General features: G+C 36.7%; 1 protein-coding gene across 1 annotated transcript in view; it reads left to right on the top strand.

Annotated features, from left to right (window-relative positions):
* LOC105223710 (insulin-like growth factor-binding protein complex acid labile subunit) overlaps positions 1-23754 on the top strand; it is a 120596-nt gene extending 96842 nt beyond the window's left edge. The window contains exons 2-3 of the mRNA XM_049454189.1: positions 12459-12913; positions 22265-23754. Of these exons, the coding sequence (XP_049310146.1) occupies positions 12797-12913; positions 22265-23428 (1281 nt within the window). The 5' untranslated portion in view covers positions 12459-12796 and the 3' untranslated portion in view covers positions 23429-23754. The remainder of the gene's footprint in view (positions 1-12458; positions 12914-22264) is intronic.
* Positions 23755-24203: the final 449 nt, after the last annotated feature.

Raw genomic sequence — 24203 nt, 5'->3', positions numbered from 1 at the left:
GAACATCTTCTGGAGATCCTTAAGTCTTAAAATACAACTGAAAGATACTACAATATGTGTACAAATTTTCACTTTCCTTCTAACTGTACATAACCCCTTAAAATAAACCTCGAAATAATTATTGGGATAAGCGCTCTTATAGCATTTCTTCCCATGTTTATATGTTATTGTGTGAAAATAAGCGAAAAAGGATCACAAACTTCCAGTATAAAGCTATTTGAAATTCCATCTGAATCTTTCATTTTACGACATATAAATTTATATCCAAAGGCATTATCGAAACAAAAATTTTAAAATTTTCATAATTGTTCAAGACCTACGATATCGTATAGGTTCATTGCCTTTACCTATTTTTATTCCGAATCTCCAAGTCAATCGTTTTTATATATTAATTAAATTCTAAACGCATCTATTTCTAATAACACAGTGCTCTTGGGTCAAAAATGGATTGAATAGGGCCAGTAGTTTCCCGAGTCCCTTATATGTACCTCCTATAGAATTTTTGTGTACCGAACATAATATGAGTTATGTTAATGAAATTCAAAAAAACATATTTCAATACTCATCCCATTCCCTATATACATACCTAATATGGTAATTTTAGTCTTTCGATTCGACTTCGACTCCAAACAAACTAAAGTTCAATATGCCCCCGACTTTGATCTTTGAAAATTGTGAGAGTGTATAATATGCTAAACGAAACGAATATTTTCCTTTTGCGCTAACTATTTTCAGATTAAAAAGTCCATTTACTATAACAATATAGTAAAATATAAAAAAGCGTCGCCGGGACGTATGAGTAATTCATTTTAATTTACTTGCTCGCTAATTTCCTCTAATATTATATGAACTATTTTTCATATTTTCTATATCCTTAATATATCTACATTTAGTAAAACAAGCATAAACCTTTTTTTATTCCCGATCACTGCCTTATCGACGATTTACATTAATTTTAAAGATGTGCCACTTTATTTCCGAGAATAAGTTTTTGTGTAAGCGGAAGTGGGGTTATAACAAGATTGAACAAAATTTTAAGCTAAACAAACGCAAACTGCAAAGTGAAAAAGCTATTTAGGACGATACGTCACTCATACGCCCTCGTGGTCATATGAAATTTTGTATTTTTTTAACTTTTGTTAATCCTTTTATATATTTGACAACAAATTATTGACAAATAAAGCTACAATTTTAACCAAAATGTCAAACTGGTTCAAAAAAACGGTAAATGATTAACAATTTCGATTTGCACATTGCATACCAAATTCCTTTAATACAAAAGAGCGCGAGAAAAACTAATATAATGATATTCGTTCAAACTCGCAACATCAGAAACTGTCAAAGTACTCGCTCTCACAATCGCCTCACAACTGCTGACACATTTGAGATGTTCACTTTCATTTAATCAGCAAACGATTTTCAACTTAATCCCTTTAAGCTTCCCAACAGCATCATTCGGCTGGCATTACGCTCTTTTAAACCCACACAAAGCGCCATTTCCCAGCACAACTATTCATTAGCATCTTATATGCCGCTAAATAATTGATTGCAATAATGTCAGCACAATTAACGCTCAGCCAACTACACGGCCTGCCTTGCCACTCTCATGCTTGGCTATAAAAACACACACACTTGTTACAAGAGTGAGAGTATCTCACAGACCGACGATGCGCTGTGGTCGTTGGTCCCAAAATGGCGACAAAATAACATTTACTTTATAAGCGATTAAAAATTAAAAACTATTAGTGCTGGCGGCAGTCAAGTGTATACAGCTCAGGCGAGAGCGCTTCAACGCTCATCACATACACACACACACGAAAATGCGCGCATATGCAGCCGTATAAACGTGTTTGTGCACGAGCATGCAGTCGGCGGAAGGTTGTCTGCCGCAGTCATCAATACATCCAAGAAGGTAGCTGGATTAGTCAGTGGATTATTGAATTTCTGGTCAGAAAATTCGAAATATAGTACAGTGTTTTTGGAATTGCGTTAGTTGGCAGTATAAAGTGATTATTTTTGTTTGCTATAACTATGCCTTTCTAACTGATGTGCTCTTGAATTTTCAAAAACTCAATAATACTCGTACAACTCTATGCTCACTTCTAAATAGCGGTTCGGAGAAATATTACGGCAATCAGGTTGAAAGTTTTAAAAAGAAAGCGAAACACCTTCATCAATATTTTGCTTCTATAAGTATTTCCTATTCAGCGAACTGAAGCAGTGACTGGAATAATGTGAGAGATCTCACATTTTGTTTTAGTTTTGCGCTGAGGCAACTATTTTTCACTGACTTATCACTCCATCGCCACATAACGACCTTCATGTTTATTTTTGTTTTGGCTTGTGCTTGCCTCTGAGTTGTAGTAGTGTGAGTGTGTGCGCTTGTGCGCGTTGGTCCAACAAAATGTCAGCATAAATTTTTAAAAATATTCATTTCCTGAAAAGCTACAAACAGATCACTAAAGATGGACAGACAAGCATTACATACATACATATATGTACATAAGTACATACAAAAACTATTTACAGACAAAAATACTGAAAAAGTGTTGCAACGATGTAAACTGTCGAACTAAGTGGTTTTAAAGTCATTTCGGGCCATCAATACAACGAAGAACACTGTGAAATATTAAAGAGCTTCTTTACAATAAAGCTGAAATTGTGACAAAACACTATGTCGAAATTGTAATTAAATTTGCAATGTAAATGATATTTCAAAGAAAAGTATTTTGCTAAGTTGACAGGACTGTACTTAATACTGTGCTAAATACAGTACGCTTCAGTAGTGCGTTGCGACTTTTCCAATGACTAAAAATATCGAACAAATAATTTGCCTCAAAGTTTGTATTTCTAACCAAATTTCGTGTGCGGAGTGACAGATATTGGAAAAAGTCTTACTTCGACCTGTTCAACTGATGAAAATATTAAGAAAAAGTGAAGGATATGTATATTGAGTTGATTCGATTGATTTTGGTGTATATTTGGGTACGAAATGCCTTCTTGCTCGACTCTTCCCGATAATGCTGATTTTTTTTAGTTTTTCAAAAAGAGTATCGTGAACAGATTTCTGATCGTGCGACCTCCCTCCCTGGAATATCATAACTGCTGATAAGACATGGGCTTATGAGTTTGATATGCAAACAAATCAACATTCATCAGAATGGAGGGAAAAACGAGCCAAAACCAAAAAACTGCGCGAAAGCCGCTCAAAGATCAACGTGATATTCGCTGGGACTTGGCTCTGTGTTATTTTTTCTTGTTCCCTAAACTGATATTGCCGCTTCGTGGAACTTTTTTTCAGTCAAACGTAGAGATAGAATCAAATTCGATAAAGGAGCTGAAGGCCATCCCAAGAAGTGCTTATGCAAATGTCTCGAGAGTTTTAAGTTGGACACCGAATAACTAGTTATCATATTAAGAAATGCTAAATTAATTTCCAGCCTTTAAAATGACTTTATTGTTATATACGAGTACACCAAATTCCTTATAAAGCATCTTATCACTATATGGTTGGTTGTTTGAAAATGGAAGCGCAGGAGCGCAAGATTGCAAGCGGCCGCACGCTTAGGCCTTTATTAAGTTCATTGTGATGACTAGTGGTACACCCTTAAGCCTCATCCAGCAACTCACCGGCTGCGGTGAAAAACCTGATTATTTTCCAACCAATTTAACCAATGTAACTGAAGGTGGACTATGAAACGCCCTTTATCATGTGCCGTCTCATACGACTAAAGCCTGGGCATTGGCAAGGTTAATATCTCATCATCCTTTGCGTATGCTCTGAACTCCGCCGAGTTTACTTTACCAATTTCCTGAAGGTGGAATCTTCAGAAAAGGTATACTGGGATGGGTCAAACCGTGTAACCAAATTTCATTTAGCCTAAAAATAAGCCTTTTGAGACTAGCTGATGTGATATGTCCTGTATAGCTAGTGTTCCAGACCTAAGGTATTTCTCTAAAGTTCATTGTTTCAAAGAACTCTTGAAGTAGTTGAATAGTCTAGTGTATTTCAGAGGGTTTTGTGCTTCTGGCTGCCTATCGAACGGGTCAGCATGTCTCCTTTTTCTATTCCTATATGACTGGATACCTGGTCATTACTTCCTTGGATAATCTAACGCAGTCAGACTTAGTAATGATCCCACAGCTAACCTTAATTTCCTCTTAGCTGTTTACTAGTAAGTTTATGGACTTGCTGGATAGAGCAGAAGACCACCTTTTACCTTCTTTATACCAAAAATTTCGGCCTGAATGACTTCTTTATTGAGGTAGATACCACTTTCGCGTTGCCTGAAATACTGAATTGTAGTTACTTAGTACGAAACTAGCTTTGGTTTATGGATTACTATTGAAAGATGTTCTCATTTCTATTTCATCCCATGGTCGGGGAATATGTAGATTTCGCTGCTGGAAATGTCGATCAAGGAAACATTTGTTTAATCTTCTTTTTTGGGAAATTAAACTTTTTGCTTCATTTCTCGCCTTCTTTCCTCGGTCGAATTGCCATTTTAGACCGACCTCATTAAAAAGGTTGAGTGTAATACCAATGACGCCGGGTCTAGTCCCATGTTTTAAAATCATGAGTCGAATAGACATCAGCATAAAATCATAATTCACCTTAATATGTATTAGCTGGATATCAGTCATCACATTACTTTTTAAATTGAAAAAATTTTGACTTATGATTAAAAGAAGCTGGAGTTATAGAGAAAAAAGAAGTATTCAGTTGCTTTCAATATTCATAAGCGACCGAAAAAGACACACCCTCAGTGTCAATAAGCAATAAATAACCTGCATCTCACGACCTTGTTCTCAAACTGCAACATAGCAGAACGGCATCTAAAGCAATAATTCAAAATTCGAAACAAATTTCTACATTAAAGTGACATTAAAATTAAGTTAAATGTAAAAAATATGTTGTCAGTTGTTCCCAAACTCCTTCTGCTGACATCCAACAAAATTTCGAAAACAAAGAACTCAAGCTCAAGGTTTTAAGTTTCGAGTACATGTACCTGTAATGACTGCCGAAGCAGAAAAGCAGAATGCTACGAAAGCCGGACGGAACCAAAATGGTCACTACTAATGGGCGCATAATAACGGGTTTCTATTGCACTCGCACACACATACGCATAAACATATACATATGTATGTATGCATTAATGTGCCTGCGACATGCCACAAGCTTCCGTTGCACAGGTGGCCCGCTAGCAAAATATTTGTGATTATGTTTGTTTTGCTGGCCAATGTGCTTGTTAACTACTGCACCACACACACACAAACAAATATACTATATAAATATGTGTGAATGTGTGTTTGAGGCAAATAAAAACTAAACAAGGCAGCAACGAAATGCCAGCGAGCAACATCTGCTGCAAATGAAAGCCGTAAAACCCATTATTAGAGCGTCATTTAAGAGGGAGCCGCAGCATGCGGAGCGCATTCGGAAATAACGGAGAGTATTAACAAATCCAGGATGCTGATGACGGTGATGACGATTATACGAGGGAGAGAGGGGTTTCAAGCAGCAAGCATGAAAAGGGTGTTCTCCACAGGTAAACTTACACTGCAGTGCATGGACAACGCCATACTTGCGGCTCAAACTGGCAGTCGTGCGCTTGACCGCCCAAAAGTATGCTTCCAGCTTTGCGCACACCTAATAATAACAAACGGAATGGCGAATGCAGCCACACAGTGCCACAGCTAAATTCATATTTATACAAATATATGTGTGTTAATGCGTGTGTACGTGTGTGGTGGCGACAATTGTATGCGACACTGCGCTGCATGTGGCCAAAATGGTCAACTGCACCGTTGGCTCGGACGAAATAAAAGAAATGTGTGGAGTATTAGAGAGAAAGAGTGTTTATATGTGTGTGTGTGTATGTATTTGTGATAGCGGAGGAGCTGCGAAGCAAATGCAATAAGGACACACAAGCCGGGAATTACTGCGACAGCGCACGAAAGTGAAAAACATAAATATTGCCCGGCGATGTATAAAGTGCTGCAAAGGACATAAAAACGAAAGAAGTGCAATGTAAGCGGATTTATTTATAATCTCAGCTATTTAATATTTACACCGTACTAATGGTTAGTTGGCGTATATTAAAAAAATGTAGTCTCTATATACGTACATGTTTTACATGTACATATGTGTAAGCGGAAATTATGTACAAATTATTTTTATAACAACACGTGGCAACCCTGTTGCTATATATTACTTATTTTTCATCAAGAAAAGTCGTCTATATCGTTCTTTTGAGTGCGCAATAAAATTTATTGATTTAAAAAGTACTTCAAATAAAATTAAGTGGCAGCACTGTTCGAGTAAATTATTTATTTTTTGTAACAAGCTGAAAGACGTGCTTAAAACAAGTTTTAAATGCACAAGAAACTGTATTGTTTAAAAAAAATATTACATACAAAATAGGTGGCAACTCTGCTGTTATATATTAATTATTTTTCAGCAAGAAAAGTTGTATAAATCTTTATTTTGAGTGCGCAGTAAAATTTTTTGATTTAAAAGAAAACTTGAAATAAAATTAAGTGGCAGCACTGTTGAAATTAAAAAATATTAATTTTGATGACTGTTAATTTAAAACAAATGCACATACCTCAGAAGAATTTTCGGACAGAAAAGTGTATAAAATTCATTTTAAGTGCATAATAAAATTTTTCCTTAAAAAAAATTACATATAAAATTAGGTGGCAACGCTAATGTTACATATGTATTACTTATTTTTCAGCAAGAAAAGTTTTCTTAATCTTTCTTTTAAGTTCGCAATAAAATTTATTGATTAAAAAAAGTACTTCAAATAAAATTAAGTGGCAGCACTGTTCGAGTAAATTATTTGTTTTTTGTAACATGCTGAAATACGTGTTTAAAACTAATTTTAAATGCACAATAAAATTTATTGCTTTAAAAAAATACTACGTATAAAATTACTTGGCAACCCTGATATTATATATTTGTTATTTCTTGACATGAAAAGTTTTCTAAACCTTTCTTTTAAGTACGCAATACAATTAATAGATTTAAAAAAATACTTCCAAATAAAACTAAGTGGCAGCACTGTTGAAGTTAATTATTTATTTTTGTAACATTTTAAAAAAGTGCACACTATGATTGTTTTTTTTTTGTTTAAATCGTATATCTAGCAATGACGTTATAAATAAAGCAAATCCACATAAATACATGGCAACTCTAAAGAAAATTTTTACTTATTTTAACTTATAAATGTCCTCCTTAAATTTTTCTGAACCAAAATGTGAAAATATTTTTATTTAGATAACAAATTTAGTGTTTTGCACTTACAAACTACATACATACATACATACATATATAAAATATGGTAAGGCTGTTGAAAACCATATTACAGCAAACATTTTTTTTTAATAATTTTGAAATGAAAGTAAGGGTTTTCTTTTTATTGAAATCGGAAACTAAAAGTAATTAGTAAATTTTTTTTTTATTTTTTTAATGAGTGGCAACTCCAAGTTTATGAATTTTTAAGAAAATTTTTAAAACTATTTTAATATTTCATCGCCATTTTCAAATATTTTGTTATATGTATTTTTTTAATTATTAATTTTGAAAAAATGGCAACACCGTCAAATTAAAAACTGAAAAAAATTTATATATTTGATATTGTATTTATTTTATTAACATAAAAAAATAGTTAAACTCTAGTCTCCAAAGTAAAAAGAAAAAATTATGTAACTCTATTTTCAAAAACAAATGGTAACGCTGTGAAAAAAATGTTTTCATAAAATATAAGTGGTACGCATATACTTTCACAGTCCCTTAAAACCTAAGTCGCATAAATTTTTTTTTGGAATATATTTTTTTAAAAAGTGGCAACTCCAAAATAATAAACTTGACTTAATTTTTAAATCTTTTGTTCTGAATTGAGTAAAATATTTTCAAAGAATTGGAATAAAAATTGTTTTGAATGTATTAATTATATGTAGAGTGTTAACCATACGTGGCGAAATTAAAATTTTTAAACATGTTTATCGATTAATTTTATTTTCAAAATTAAATGGTAGCTCTATGTGAAAAATTATGTAGTAAAATATAAATATGTATAGTACATACCTTTATGCATACATACATATGTATATACAAAAATATATTCAAAGACTCCAACTAAAGTACTACTTTCTACCATATGTACCAGTATATAATTGTATATACTTGTATATATATTTTAAGTACAAAGTATAGTATACATATTATTGGGACTTTACAAGCATACTGCCACCTGTATTCAATATACATAAGTACATAAGTCCAAAGTAGTATATAAATGGCAAATGCTCCACTGCCCAAATGACTTACCTGTATTTCTCTAGCAGAAGCTTCGACCAACTGGCCAGCAGGCATTTTATACTCAATTTGTAATGCCCTTGTTACCAATTTACAGCATATATTGCTTTTGTTGTTGTTGCTATTTGTAACATTTTTGCACTCATTGTTGTTGTTGTTATTAGTAGCATTTTCTATTCTTGATGTTGTTGTTGTTGTTGTTATTGTTGTTATTAGTAGCATTTTTGCTGTTGTGTTGTTGTTGCCATTACTAGCATTTGCCCATTTTTTGCTTTCATGTAGCCGTACTATTCCTAGCCGCCTGCCCACCTCAACTCGCTCCACTCAGTTTCGCGAAATTACGACTCACAGCTGCCCTTTGCATTAAGTCGGCATTTACCTTTTCCTCCTTTGCGCTGGACGGCAGGTATTTCTACCTTTTACTGGCCCGCAGCTTCCACTTTCCTATTGTGATTTTTTAATGTTTCTAAAATGCGAATCCTTTAAGTCCACATTAGGCGGCTAATAAAAGCTTACCGGAGTTGTACGGCGTTGCCAATGGAAATGGCAATTTGAGCCGAGTTCAAATGGAACTTGTTTCATTTACTTTGCTGTTGTTGTTTGTATTTTATTTTTTTACTAGAAATAAATAAATAAGTAGCTAGGTGAGTCCATTAGAAGTAGCAGTTGTTGTTTTTGTGTGTGAAATTGCGTTCTTTGGATGAAAGTAATTCCTAAGTGTGTGTATAAATATATATGTATGTGTGTATGTGTGCCCGTTTGTTGGAATGTGGATGACGGGAAATCTCATTGCTTTAATGCTTTTGTAATTAGAAAGTTATTTTACAGTTAGCAGTTTTTGTTTATCGAAATGTAGGTGAACAGCGTATACAATTCGGGTTTCTTATATTAACCCTAATTCCCGTTATAACAGTTATTTAAATATTTAAACAACAGATCGTAGTGCTACTACTACTCTAATACTGCTACGGAAATTGAAATTCTGAGAGCTCTATCAAATATTATGTCACTGGAGAACTCGTTTTGTCCAATTCCTTTCTACTAGTTTCCACTATGCACTCCACCGTAATATTCATAAATTGAGTAAATGAACTTTATATGGATAAATATAGCTAGCTAATTAAGTGAATAAGTAATATATTTATTGGGTTGTTCATTGAGTAATTTCGTTTGATGACAATAGCTGATCTTATTGAATTTCTTTCGCGCCAACTTCACATTTAATCGCTTTACCGTTATATATTTGAACAGCTGATATAGTAAGCGTTGTTTATAGAATTTTCCCTAAAGTTTTGAAATTGTTTTCGTTTGTAAATCAAGCAAGACGAAAATTATGAGTTGTGTACGGAGAAGATGTGTTGACCGAAAGTCAATGCCTATATTGTGGTGCAAGATTTCGTACCGGCAATTTTTATCTTAAAGATGCACCGACGCGATGAAAAAGGTTGAAAGGCCTCTTGAAGCCGATATGGACAAAATAAAATCATTGATTGAGATCCACCTGACTTTACCGCTGCCATTGTGAACGCATTCTTCCTCATACACGAAAAAAGGGCCCGGACCGGACGGGATCCAAGCAGAAATCCTGAAAGTAATCGCTGCAGAACGACCGGCAGTACTATTGAATATGTACAACGCCTGCCTTGAAACCGTAATATTCCCTGAGTCCCTGAAAAAGCAACGGCTGGTGCTAATTAGTAAGGCAAAAGGCGATCCTAACTTGCCATGAGGAAAGAGAAAGCTGCTAATGTCATCGACAATCAGCGTTCTATTATACGGATTCGAAGTCTGGGCAGATGGGCTTAACAAGAAAAACCGGCATAAGGTAGTGGCCAGAGTGCACCGCACCAAAGCCCTCAGAGTTGTATCAGCCTACCGAATAATGTCAGGTGATGCAATATTAGCTAGAAGTGGCAATGATCCAATTTATCTTCTGGCATGACAGCTTAATTGAATAAATAAGGAATAATACAATAAGAAGATAAGAAGATAAGCAGAAGGCATTTTCCACCATCTTACCCGAAAAAAATTTGACTGAAATATTAAATTTGTTTAACGCGACCGGTCACATACACAGTATTAATTTCTAAGCTTGATTTATGGATTCCTCATATACTTACCGAACAATATTTGCTTCATCGCATTAATGACTGTAACTTGCTTATTAAAGGGCAAAGAAAAATAGGTTGTTTACAAGAATGTAAAACTTAGGAGATCATGATCTAAACAGCTGTTGAATATTTTGACAAATATATAAAAGAAGTTCACTATTTTAATATTGATATCAAATATTTGGAGTTTCATTAAAAAATTTCTTGCGAAGTCACACTCGGACTCTATAACCATGTTTTTTTCTTCGCCTTTCTGAATAAAATTTCATGAAATGATAAAATAATATAAACTTTTGTTTATGTTTAGCTGGCAACTATATTAATGTCTAGATTTTTAAAAGGTATATGGAGAGTATGAAGCCATATCATGGTACACCATGCCGCATGAGCAACACAGAATGCATAACTTAAATCACTTGTATGCATGCTCAGGTCATTTGCTGTATGACTTGGACTATGTATAACTTTTGTAGGAATGCTTTTATGAAAAACAAGGTAGAAAAAACGTTAACTACGGTTGCACCAAAACTTTAATACCCTTCACAAATATCTACAAATGTTTCATACCAGAACTTGATTTTGTTGGGTCCGTTTGTATGGCAGCTATATGCTATATTAGTCCGATCTGAAGCATTTGTGAACATGTTGTAGCACTGTCTCATTTAATATTCCATGCCAAATTTCGGGAATATATCTCGTCTAATATAAAAGTTTTCCATACAAGCACTTGAGTTTGACCAATCAGTTTGTATGGCCGCTATTTGCTATATTATTCCGATCTGAAAGATTTCTTTGGAGATTATACAATTGTCGTAAATAATGTTTTGTGCCATTTTTCCTGAAGTTATCTCATCAAATCAAAAAGTTTTCCATACAAGTACTTAGTTCCGATCGTTCAGTTTGTATGGCAGCCATAACTTATAGTGGTCTGATATCGACGGTTTCAACAAATAAGCTGATATAAAGAAAGAAAAGAACTCATGTAAAATTTCAGATCGATATCTGAAAAATTGAGGGACTAGTTCTCGTATATACTGTACAAACATACAGACAGACGGCCATGTCATTAATAAAAACTATCAACTGGAGAAATATCGGGTTTACAAATATGCATTTACATTTTTATAACAAAAAAAGTTATACTATGTACTTTAAAAATTTACAGATAATGTGGCAGCACTGTCAAAATTAAAAAAATAAAATTAAGACTTTTTTGTGTGTGTCGGAAATATTGACAAAAATTATGTTGTTTTTTCATGCCACATTAGCAGCTAAATGTTACCTTCTTCAGAACTCACCCCACTACAAACTCGTACATACATACACTCGCAGAAAAAATCCTTAAATATGAACCGATAAGTTTTAGTAGCAAAACCCCAACAAACAACAACAAATGAGCAAACGAAAATCCGCAAACAACGAAAGCTCTAACAATGTAATCCAAGAATTGTGTGCAACAAAATGTCGTTAATTAAATCTCGGCTGCTTGTTGTTGCACCCTAACGCCAAAGCCACAACATTCACACACACACACACTCATACATACACATACTCTTATTATGCACTGCAGTTGTTGCCATTGTTTTTGGCGTTTTTTGAGGGGTTTCGCTAATTCTTAGCAGTTTTTTCGCTGACATTTGTTGTTTTTGTTGTTGCACGCCCGTTTTTCGGTTGGCTGCAATTTCCTGACGTTGCAAGTAGCCGCGCATTGCGTGCCAACCGAAAATTACGCGGACACATTGTTGCTTCGTAAAAACGTTGAAGTGGTGGCCAACCTCCGTTAAATGAAAAGCAACAACAACAACATAAATAAATAATAATAAAAATATGAAAAAACGGCGAAAACAAAATTATGAAAATCCGCATGCGAATGCTCGCTCTCATATAATTCAATCTGCCTCCATTTCCTCGGATTCTCACATTTTAAACTTGTTGTTGTCATTTTACCACTCTTTTGCTTCCGCAATTTTTTGCTTCTAAATTATTATGTATTCTTTTTTGCTCTCTTTCTCTATGCATTGCAGGACTTCAGCATTTCATTAGCGCCACACAGACAACAAAAACAACAATAATAAGAACAAGATCCAGTAAAGAAGTAACAACAGCAGCATAGAAGCGCCAAGGAGCATATAGAAGAAGAGAAGAGCAAGGAGGAAAGGGTGCGAAATCTACTCGAGAAGTCCCTCAGCGCTTGTGAGCGGCGTTATTGTTGTAGCGCGCAGTTTACTCGCTGCCCGAGGCATACCAGCAGTGTAACAATTCTTCGTCTAACGGTATTCGCAGTTGCTGCTGTTATTGTTGTTGTTGAAGTAGTGCTAGTGCAGCACGTGCCGGCGTCATTCCGTGCTCAACACACCGTGAAATGTGCAATTCTTGGCTCCTCATAATTGCGATTACACTGGAATGCTTATGGAACTCGCAGCTGTCCGAAACATCGAAATCATGCCCAGCCGAGTGCATCTGCTTATCACAGACACAAGTAAGTGTGCAGCGCTCACAAGGGCGCAAACAAAAAATATTTAAATTATCATAATAATAATAATAAGAAAGTGAGAGGCTGGTGGAGGAATGTGAACACAGTGGTGAGGTTTGAGTTTTGCGCAGAGTTGATTTTTTGTTCTTTTATTTAACATTTCTATTATTGTTATTTGAAAGACCCTTATTAAGTTTTGAAATAACGGAGGGGTTATTAACTTTACTAAGTTAGGTTGATGTCTGCGCTTAAATATGAAAAGTTATTTAAGAACGCGACTGGATGTAGGCAACAAATTGGACTATTTTTTATGAAAAGATTTCGATTATTTTCTGGATTCTAGACATTTTAATCTGTCTATCAAGCAGTCAAGACGATTTTCCATTTATTTGGATTTCAAAGTACATACTGTTTCTGGAAGCAGAAAACCAGTTTAAATCCATCCAATATTTCCCTAGAAAATACTTCGAATATTTGGCGATTGCATCCAACAGAAGAATGTACACTGAGAACCTCAAGTAGTCTTCGCAAGTTCTCACGCAGAAATTTTCGCGATTTGTTCGTCGGCCGCAGATTCTTGGTTTTTCTTCGTCAACTTTCAGTTCTGTAGCGTTATGAAATCAACTGTATCATTACTTTACATTTCGTCAAAGTGGTAAAACTTTTAAAAAGCTATTTACCCTTTAACTACTCTGACGCCACTGGCTATATGCCAAAGCGTTGCTTCCACAATAGTACACTCCAAATTTCGTGTCAAATAAAAAAGCTTTATATACAATGACTTGATTTTGATAGGTCAAAGACAGTTCTTACATTATAGATAGTGGTCCTATATCGACGATAGTCACTATATCGACAAATGAGAAGCTTCTCATTTTCGTGTATGACAGATAGACGGCCTGAGAGACTGATAAACTTGGCTATATTGACTCAGCTCGTAGTGCTGATAAGTTATATATTATATATTCTTCACAGTGTTACTGGCTCTTAAGGAGGTTACAACCTTCGTCGCAATCTTAAGACTATATTTAAGAATGATGAAAGGCAGTAGTTGAGAACAGACGATAACAGAAAACTATAGCATAGTAATAGTATATAGTAATTATTTTTGCGATGATCTGGGACAAGAATTAATCCCTAACAAGAGCCGAGAAAGATCTGGTAAATAAAACCGTATAAGAATACCCACAAAACGACAGGCTCATCATTTATTTATGAGAAACCTCAAAGGTTATTAAGTAAAGTTAACCTCAGAAAAAAGATCCTCGGAAACTCGAGAGGTTCATCAATTCTTTACCTCAAGACTTAACAAACACCACTTACCATAGAAAAAAGCCCTCAGAAACTCGCAAGCAACAATTCTATTCAATTCAAAGAGCTGTTCCCCATATATTATGATAGTTAAACGAAGAAGAATATGTAATAAGTACAGCTTTTGATAAAGAAGTTGTTCGACAGTCGAAAGATTTCACTTTACAATCCATCCGAGCTTTATAAAAATATCCAGTATTAGGCTAGCCTCTTGTGGTCTCATAGCAAAATATGAAATATCTAGAGAAAAATTCTTCAGAAATATGTACCCCTACTAACGACCGTATTAAACCATCTCATGATATGATGGTATTGAAAAATATTTGCATCTGCATTACTTTTGTATCTCTAGAGTTTTCTTTTGACAATGCCTTCCTCTTCATCGTCCTCTATTTATATTTTTTTGGTTTCTGACAAAGATGTGGTAAGATTAAGAAAGCTGCATCTTAAGGAAATTATCCTATTAACAAAAACAATATATTGAGAAACGATCCTCAGATACAAGACTACTTATACAAATCACAAGAACAACACTGACGAACTAACGCGATCGTCGAATAAATCTATATCAGACACAATTTCAGCGAGTTTTTCAATTAGCATGGACACAAACCCTGTCATAAAACAATCCATACAAAATCCCGTGGCAATCCCAACAACGTGCAATCAGCGAGTGCCACTAAAATATGGAAAAGCAAAACAGTGAACCAGCGAAAAACGAAAACAAGACATGCAAATAATTTCGACTTTCAATACTAAAGGACTCAAAAATAGACCAAAATATTCCAGTTAAGCGAAGTAGAGAAAATAGTGACGCAAAATAATAAGGACCCACTAAAAAAAACTCAAAAACTACAACAATAATTTAACTGCAAGTTGCAGTTTACAAAGCAACAATAAAAACAACAATGGAATAACAATAAAAACAACAATGGAAAATACGAAATTAGTGGCAATGGCAGCGACTAAAGTGTTGTCAACAGCAGACAGAAACATGCCGCACAACAGTAAATTCATTAATGCAGACATCTTAAGCAGCAGCGTCCAACGGAGGCACGCAAAAACAATAATGATGCAAGCAAAGCAAAAAAAAGTAATAAAGATGAGTTTAAAGCAGAAATTGGCGAAATGAGAAAGCGGATTGAAAACAAGCAAAAATCGCGAAAAATGATGGGGAGAAGTAGGGGTGAGCCAAGCTGTAATAAGCGCACGAAAAGTAATTAATTTATGGGAGATAATATTTCAAAAATCACGCGATTATTGTTAAAATGCTAATAATAAAGGAGGAAGCGGGATTATGGACTTGGCGGTTGTAATGAGAAAACAAATTTGCATCTTCTCTTGTTCGGATTTGGAAATAATACCAAAAGAATCAAATCCTGTCTAGTGAATGAGAACTATCACAGCCTAGGTGTATGTATATCTAGTGTATGGAAATTTGGTTTTAGGGTTGTCATGCTCAGCAGTCTATTTTGAATGCGTTAATACAGATTTGTGATAAAATACGTAAGAATGTGGATTTTTTTCAGTACGGGTTATATCTGATCAGGTGTTATTTTTTTATATTAAATATTGTTAAAACTTTATGTTTATAACTCTCTTAAAGGATTTCCAAAAAATAATGTATTCCACACAGGGGTCGGTTAAAGCAAATAAATATACTTTCAGTAGTGTAGAACTAGGGTCTATTTCGGTTATGGTTTTAAGGTTACCTACTTTATTTCAAATTCGAATTTCTAGGAAGTTTTCTTCATAAGAAACACCCTGTGCTAAGCACATATTTTACGGGAAAAAAATGTTCATTAATCATGCAAAACAGTCTAAGATCAATATCACAATTCAGCTGTCTTTAGAAAATATAGTATGAATTTATTTTTTTTTTCACATATTTTAAACTCCAGAGAAACGGAATATCACATGGTCACTGCTTTAGCTTTCTAAGTTAGGATATGTTAGATCAAAGAGCTAAGATTTGTATAGACATACGTGAAATATAGTCTTTTGTCAGTCCGGGTTAAATTTGATCAGACGGTATTTCTGTAAAGCAATTAGATATATGTATATTCTATAGTTTGTATAAAGGATTTGTAATTTTTATAAGTTATAAATATATGAAAATGTGTTGAACCAAGGCACTCTTGAGCCTTGGCAACCTTAACACTTTGTTTTAAATTCGATTTTCTAGAAAAGTTTCTTTATAATAGGCACCCTGTACTACGGCCAAACAAAGGAAAAACATCACAGAAACTATTATGCTCTCTCCCAAACCATATCTTCGTTACTTTTTCGTGTATAAATCAGTCAAAAAAGTCGAAGATCAAAATCCTTAATTTAGCTGACTTTAGGAAATATTCGGGAAAGTGGCTTTTCTTAAAAAAATACCAAAAAAAAATTTAAATTAATTTTTTCGTATATTTTTAATTCCAAAGAATTCTGATTTCATATTGTCACCTACATTAACCGTTTTCTATAAGATTTAAGTTGTGAGTCTTTAGCCATAGCCTAACGAAGTGCCTAATAACTTTTCACTCTATGAACCCAATTGTTGAAAGATCGAATCAAAAGTCCAAGTTTATACCTTCGAGCCATAGTTACCAGAAATCATTAGTCACAATTCTGAAATGCTACTTTAGCCAAAAAATCGTGCTGTCAACTGCACTATCAATAAAAAATGGGCTAATGATATCACCTCATCAAATTGAGAATTTCTGAAATTGTCCAGAGTTAGCGGCTTCTTCGTGAAAGTCGTTAAGTCCAGATTTGGCAGTTTGAGGTAAAAATCGATTTATCGATAAATTAGTATTTAAAGTAATCCATATTCATCGAAATCGTAAATCTATAATTAAGGTTTCTCAGATCAACCTCCAAATATTAAGTATCAATTCACTACAGATAGACTCAGCCCATCATATTTTCAAAAGTTCGAAATATGACAATTTTTTTGGGCAACTCAATCGATATTTTCAAAAAAATTCGAAAAATGTCGACTTTTTTCGCAACCCAGCGTTTCTCTTAAGTTCAAAATCGAGATGAATATCTAATTCGATGTACTCTAAAGTCAAAAACAATGAACTCCAACGATGTGAATGGTTCGGTGTTCTTATGCTCAAAGTTCGAAAACTCTCTTTAAGCCAACATCAAGATATCTTGCAAGGAAAAACTGATCTTTATTATCGAAAAACAACTTTATCAAACAGATTCTTAAGTAATATCTTACATTTTATACCAAATCTCATATTATTAGAGAAAGGAATTATTATGCACTGCATTAAGTAAGCGTAAGTTTAGGATACCTCAACGACAACAACAATATCTTTGAATAATCGAAACGCACATAAAAGAAAAGCAATACGAAGTGGCAGAAAAGAAAACTAATATATTCTCAAAGACTCTGTATTTGCAGTGATTGTGCCTCATGTCTTTTTACTTTTTATTTCCTTTTCAAGTGATTCACATTTTTTCCGCTACCTCACCAGAATGCCAAGAAAATGCTTATTTCCGTGATTTCAATTCGCCAGCGCATTCTGCGTTATCCACTCCAAGCTGCTTGCTGCTTTTTGTCTTCATAAAAATCAAGCCCGTGGAGAAGACACTAATAGAACGCGTCCCCAATGGCAACCGCCGCGTTCGCTCATTGTTGTCTGGCATGGCGCTGCCATCGACACACACACAACCGCATAGAATTAGTTGTTGGAAATCGCTTATTTTTAGCTGGTACTCATTCCCACCAAATCAGCTTCAGCGCCACTGCAGTGAGACCTCAATACGTTTACGCTTACGAATTGCTAGTAAATTGGAAAATTTAAGTAATTTCATTATTCCAGATTAAATGTGGGTTGGTGTGGCTGCGGCTAAAGCCAGCTCATCCCGCACGCTTAGTGCGTCGTCACGGGATGCAACTGCCAAATCAGTCGCCGTCGCTTCAGCCCCTTGCGTCGCTCGATTATATGGTCAATTCCCCACTGTGCAGCCCAAGCGCTGCTCCTTGCTGTGGCTTCGGCTTCACAGTCGCTGTGTGTGTGTGGCGCGACGCTTGGTTCCACAATCAGTTGGTTGCGTCAAACATTGCTTTGCCTCTGCTCTTCTGCGTGCGCTGTGTGTTCTCGCTTGGCGTTCCATTTTTCAACAATGATGACGCGACATGAAACTTGCAATTATTGTTCTAATAAAATTGTTAGCGAAAAGGCAGTGAAGTGCAAGAATTGCAAAGATGATATGCAAAAAATATAAAAACTAATAACGAGTCTTAGCGGAATCTGGGTGAATGGAGAATTTTGATTCGAATTTAATGTTCACTACTTTTTAGCGGATGCGGAAGTACGGAGTTAGCTAGCAACTGGTGCTTCACTTTAAAAATTTAAATAATCAAAAGCATAAAATGTGATTATGGAAATGAAAATGGAACAGAGGAGTAGAATAAACGCAAACTGTACCATAAACCAGAGTTCCCTTTGAACACTGAAAGATTGTGACTGCCGGATGATTGCCTATGCAGACGATTATAAGCAAAGAAAAGTTTCTAAGTACCGTTTATGAGTTGACGCAGAGGTAACAAATTGGACAGTCGTAAACGGTCTCGCCATCAACTCAAATAAAACCGAGATGCTTTTATTTACTAGAAGATACAAGACCCCGGTGGCACCGCTGCCGAAAGTGGAGACATTTGTCTCCAACCAGCGGATGCAATGAAATATATAGGGCTCATCTTGGATAACAAGCTTTCATACAAGCCGAATGTCAAAGAGAGAGCAAAAAAAACATCGATTGTCTTATAATGTTCTAGAGGAGCCGTTGGCAAAAGGTGGGTCTCTCAACGAAAGTGGTTATCTAGCTCTATGGCACCACAGCCAAGTTCATTATGTTTTATAGAGTCTTTATGTGGTGGAGGGCTCAGCATATATGGTAAACTAAGGACCACTCTAGCCATGGCACTTAATGCCCTCCTTCAAATATTGCCCGTAGACATCGTCGAAAGGTGTATTGCTGCGAAAGTTGCCAGCAGACTCAGAGAGTCTGGATTCATAAAAGAACACGTGTCTGAGACTTGAATATCCTCACTCACTTTGACTTTGTACCGGATCTCTTGGATCATGGAGTCGCCAAACTGAACTCTGGTGGCTCCTTATCTACCCACATACCGGAGAGGGAGCAGTGAGTGGGAATAATCTGTTGGAGGAGAGGGTCAGTGAGCTTCTTTAAGGATGGGTCAAAGCTTCTTCAGAAAAGTGATCATCCACTCAGATAGCAGAGTAAAGATATTAGCCTTGAACTCATTAACAGTGCGTTCAGGGCTGGTCAAAGAGTGCCTAAACTCGCTATCAATACCATCGAGTGTCTTTATGATAAGACTGCTTTGGGTGCCAGGCTAAAGTGGAATCTCATTGGACCGTAAAGCTGATGAGCTAACTGGGAAAGGCAACATAGATCCACTGTCAAAAGGATGGAAACAGGTCAGTGCTCCGTATCCTCTTGTATTCAAATGCTGGATGGTTGGGCTTCACGGAAGCTTGAACAGCGCTGGACTACCATCGATATATTCGCTGTCGCAAAAGCCATTCTCCTATTGGCGTCCAATCAGGAAGGTTGGGAATTCTACCAGACGCCATCTACAGAAGCTGTATGGAAGAAAATGAGGTGGAAACAGTTCAACACTTGCCTCTTGACTGTCCCTGTTGACAGCAATTCTTCTTTGCTATGGTTTCACAAAAGATTACATATTGTAGTCCATTTGTGATCATTGATCAGCCATCTAACCTAACCTAACCCACTTGCCCACAGCTCAGATTACCCCGAAACAGGGACCGCGGGTACTTCTAAAGCTAACCTCTTCAACTAAACTCTAAGTTTCCTAAACGTCCTCATTTTTATGTCAGCTAAAATGCTAAGAACAGTATAAAGGTAATCGAGTATTTATTACTGAGTGACACACTTTCACTGTAGCTGCAGCATTGAGCCTTTAAAATCCTTAGAGGTCTGTCATAATAGGGTTCAGATATGAACCTAAGTCGCCACTTGTAAAAAGAATGAATTAATATTATAAGATTTTTACCCGCACCAGTAGAGAATTAAGAGATGCAGCTTTCATCATTCCTATCAGCTTCTCACGGTGGTTGCCTTTATATGACACAATTTGGTCGGTCTTCTCATCACATTTGTAGAAATTTTCGCTGTTAATTTTCTATCTTATGATGTCACATATTTACATATATTCTTGATCTGCTTCGATCCCCGGGGAGAGCTGTTGTCTTGAATTTATAGCATTGCGTTTCGAAGAGGTCGATTTTTAGTTAGGTTAGGTTAAGAGGTCGAATATAAGAAAGATCTCACTTGGATAGCTAAAACTCCTATATACAGAATCGACAATCCTTTTGAACCTTCCACAAATTTGTTGAGACTGCAAATGTCAGTTTCGCTATATCTTCTGCTTTGACGGAGGTAAAACAAGCGAGATGTGTCATACTCAGCCTCCAGTCAACATTAACAACTTGCACCTGTCAAGATTTTTAGCCTTGAACAAAATAGTAGTTCAGAAGATCTTCGCGCAGGAGTGATTCGCCTGCTTACGTCATTGGTCCAATGCTAGAGCGCAAGACGAAAAAGGAGAACCTCTCCTCTTGCTATGACATCGGCTATGCAGTAGCCAGCGATTCCAGGCGATGACCAGGCACCCAAACAAGCCTGGTGAAGTAGCTTGATGCTAGTTCTAGAGAGAATAGACACACCTCTCTGAAAGAACTTGCAGAGGATAGAATTCCGCTGTACAATTGCGATGACATGAAGTTTTCTTTTCAGTAATAATCACTTCAGAAGTCGGCTCCAACCGTTGTAATTCCGATCTCTTTGTTGCAATTTACAGAATTTCAGAAATTCTGGTTGTTTCCGAAGCCTTAAGGTTAAGGATATATATGTCGGTAAACAATTTTCCGAACAATTTAATTAAAGCTAACGATCTAAAAACTGCAGTTTGGACCTCAAAAGCCTCCAACCTAACCTCACAATCTGAATTCGCACACTCAAAACGAGAGTTTATCACAATTACAACTGCGAACAAATGAAATCCGACCATAAAAGTCAACTTAATATTCATTCAACAGCCGGAATGTGAAATTTACTTTCGCACCACTGCAGTCCCCCAGCACCTGGCGTGCGACTGGCTGGCATGCGTGTCTAATTTAATTCAATTTAGTTGAATAAGTTGAAAAGGAAATCAGTCAAAAATCACGCGCATTTAATGGCGCTCATGATTTGGCACTTCCGCGAGCAGTAGTGGGGGCACCACTCGAGAAGTCGCCACACAAAACACCAAGCACGAGGCATAGACGGACGCACTACAATGTAGCGCCTACACAGCAGGCTCTGGTGCCATATTTGATTCGAAGAAGAGGACGGAATGGAGGCGTGTGCAGAAATAATCAATTTTCCACGCTAAAGAAGGCAGACGCATAGGAGACGGGCTACGCCGACGAAACTCGATTTAATTTAATTTGCTACAATAATGGCGCATATTCAATTTACCCACGAACGCATTTAACGCCATAAAGCGTCACTGAGAAATGAAGCCGAAGCCGAAGTGAAAACAAAGGCGACGAAAAAAGCGTGAAGAAATTGTGGAAACAAAACCATAAACATGAACATTAAGATGGGTGAAAATAGATATGCGGATGAATGTGCAGACAGACGGACCACGAGACGGACAGACAGTTTCGCAATATAAATTGCGCTGCTGGCGGGCGCGAAGTTACGCACGAAGCAGACGCAAACGCGGACACTGCCACGCCACGACAACGCGGTAGTTCACACCTTGACTTGTCAGAGCAAACACACACAGAGCGACGCGACTCCCTGGAGTACACTACATAACGGTTGTTTTTGTTTTCTTTCTATTTTCTCCTTTTGTTTGTTTAGTTTGTTTTGCGTTGTGCATTTCGCTCCGCCCTTCCACACGCCCCGAGTATGTACACAGCCACAACACAAACAATTATGCTATTAGCACGACCCCCGCTGTAGCGAGCTCGAACTCACTAATTCTTTTGTCTATTCCCACAGGTGCTGTGTAACACTGGCGGTCTGGCGCAGATTCCATTGCGGCAATTACCCTCGACCGTGGAGAATCTCGCATTAACGAAAAACAATTTCCCAGTCATAAAACCGGACTCATTTGCCGGACTGCGCGCGCTGAAGAAGCTCTCGTTGGACGGCAATAATATAACACGCATCAAGCAGTTCGCCTTTCGCGGTTTGCCGCGTCTCAAGGAGCTCTCCATACAGTATACCCCTCTACAGACTGTCGCCCAATTCGCCTTTGCCGGCCTGCAGAATCTTTCGACCATACTGCTGAGTCACAATCAAATTGCGACCATCGAGGGTAACGCCTTCGCCGGCACATCGAATGTCAAATTGATTTTACTCTCAAACAATCCGCTCATACGCATCGACACTTCGGCCTTCTCGAGCCTCACCAATGTCGGTCATCTGATATTGCCGTCCGGCATACGCACCATCGAGCCGGATGCCTTTCTCGGCATGGACACGGTGGGTTTGCTGAAGCTCGCGTACATGGATTTGAAGGAGCTGTCACCGTACACCTTCCGCGGTCTGACAAATGTGCTGCTGCTGACGCTGCAAGAATCTGATTTGGGCATTATATGCGCGGACGCTTTCACCGGTCTGTCGCAGGTGGACAAACTGCAGATATTGAATAACAAAATCGATTTGATTGAAGAGCTCAACTTCACCTACACGGCGGATATCAAGCTGCTCAAATTCCACGGCAATCATGTGCTGGAGACGCCCGACCCCAACTCGATAATCATCGACGGCGTCTCACAGCTGGAACTAGTAAATAATCACTTTCCCTGCGGCTGTCACATACACACGCTGCTCGATGGGCCGCTGGTCGAAGGCGCGCACAATCTCAGCGAGTTCCTGCTGAAGAACTACTGCATCTCGCCGCTGGATGTGAACGGTCGCGCCATGGCCGAGCTGGACATCGATTCGATTGGTCGCTGTCAGGATCAGCTGACGAAGGGCAACCTCGGCTCGTCCGCCGCGTCGATGGCGCTGAGCGTGAATGTGACCCTGCTCATCGCGGCGGCGACAATTGAGTTGCGCATCTTACGCACCCTCTCGCAGCAACTGCTGTTGCTGTGGCAGTATCGTGCGCGTGGCTCGCGCGGTCGGCGGCGCCGTTGGCACCTTGTCGGCAGATAAATCCACAGCCGTGGTGGGGATGGCTACATATTTAGTGATATACAAACATACATTTAAGTACATGTAATTATGGCAAATTTTATTATGCGTCAATTTGCGGCGAATTGATGGCGAATTATGTAAGTAAGTACTGAGATTTATTGTTTAAGTAGCGGCGCGCGGTGCGTCTAGCATGAAATAACTAATTAATTACTGCTAAGCTTAAGGAAAATGCCACAACTAATTAACATAAATTGCTCATTTAGTTTAGGTATTTGATATTAGTGATGAATAAGTAATCTTTAAAATGATAAAAAATGTAAAAAGGCTAGTTTACTGCGCAGAGTGTTGCCAATTTCTTTTTTCATTAAAAAAAAAAATAATTAAAAAGTATAGAAAACATTACTTTTGGTAAATAAAAAAATATTATTTTTTGAAAAATTTAGTATAAATAATATTTTTTATATGAATGTATTTATATATGTATATATTTATATAGGGTGTGGCAATAAGTGCTCTAATTTTTTTCATTCGCTATATATACTTTTTACTTTAAATATCATATATTATTATTTTTAATGATTATTTGCTATTGTTTATTATATCATATTTGTAATCAGTTCTAAAGCTTATGTTACTATGGCAACCCTACTTTTTATAACTTGCAGTGTATAACAATTTTTGTATTTTTTTTTTTTTGCACATACTATTTTTATTGAAAAAAAAAACTTATTTGGCATTTAAAATTTAAAGCAAATATACTTTACAATAAAAAATTCTTACATATGGCAGCCTT

This window comes from Bactrocera dorsalis, chromosome 4, assembly GCF_023373825.1.
Source record: "Bactrocera dorsalis isolate Fly_Bdor chromosome 4, ASM2337382v1, whole genome shotgun sequence".
Classification (NCBI taxonomy): domain Eukaryota; kingdom Metazoa; phylum Arthropoda; class Insecta; order Diptera; family Tephritidae; genus Bactrocera; species Bactrocera dorsalis.
Note: the sequence above shows the minus strand (reverse complement) of the source record. Positions and strands in the feature narration are given on the sequence as shown.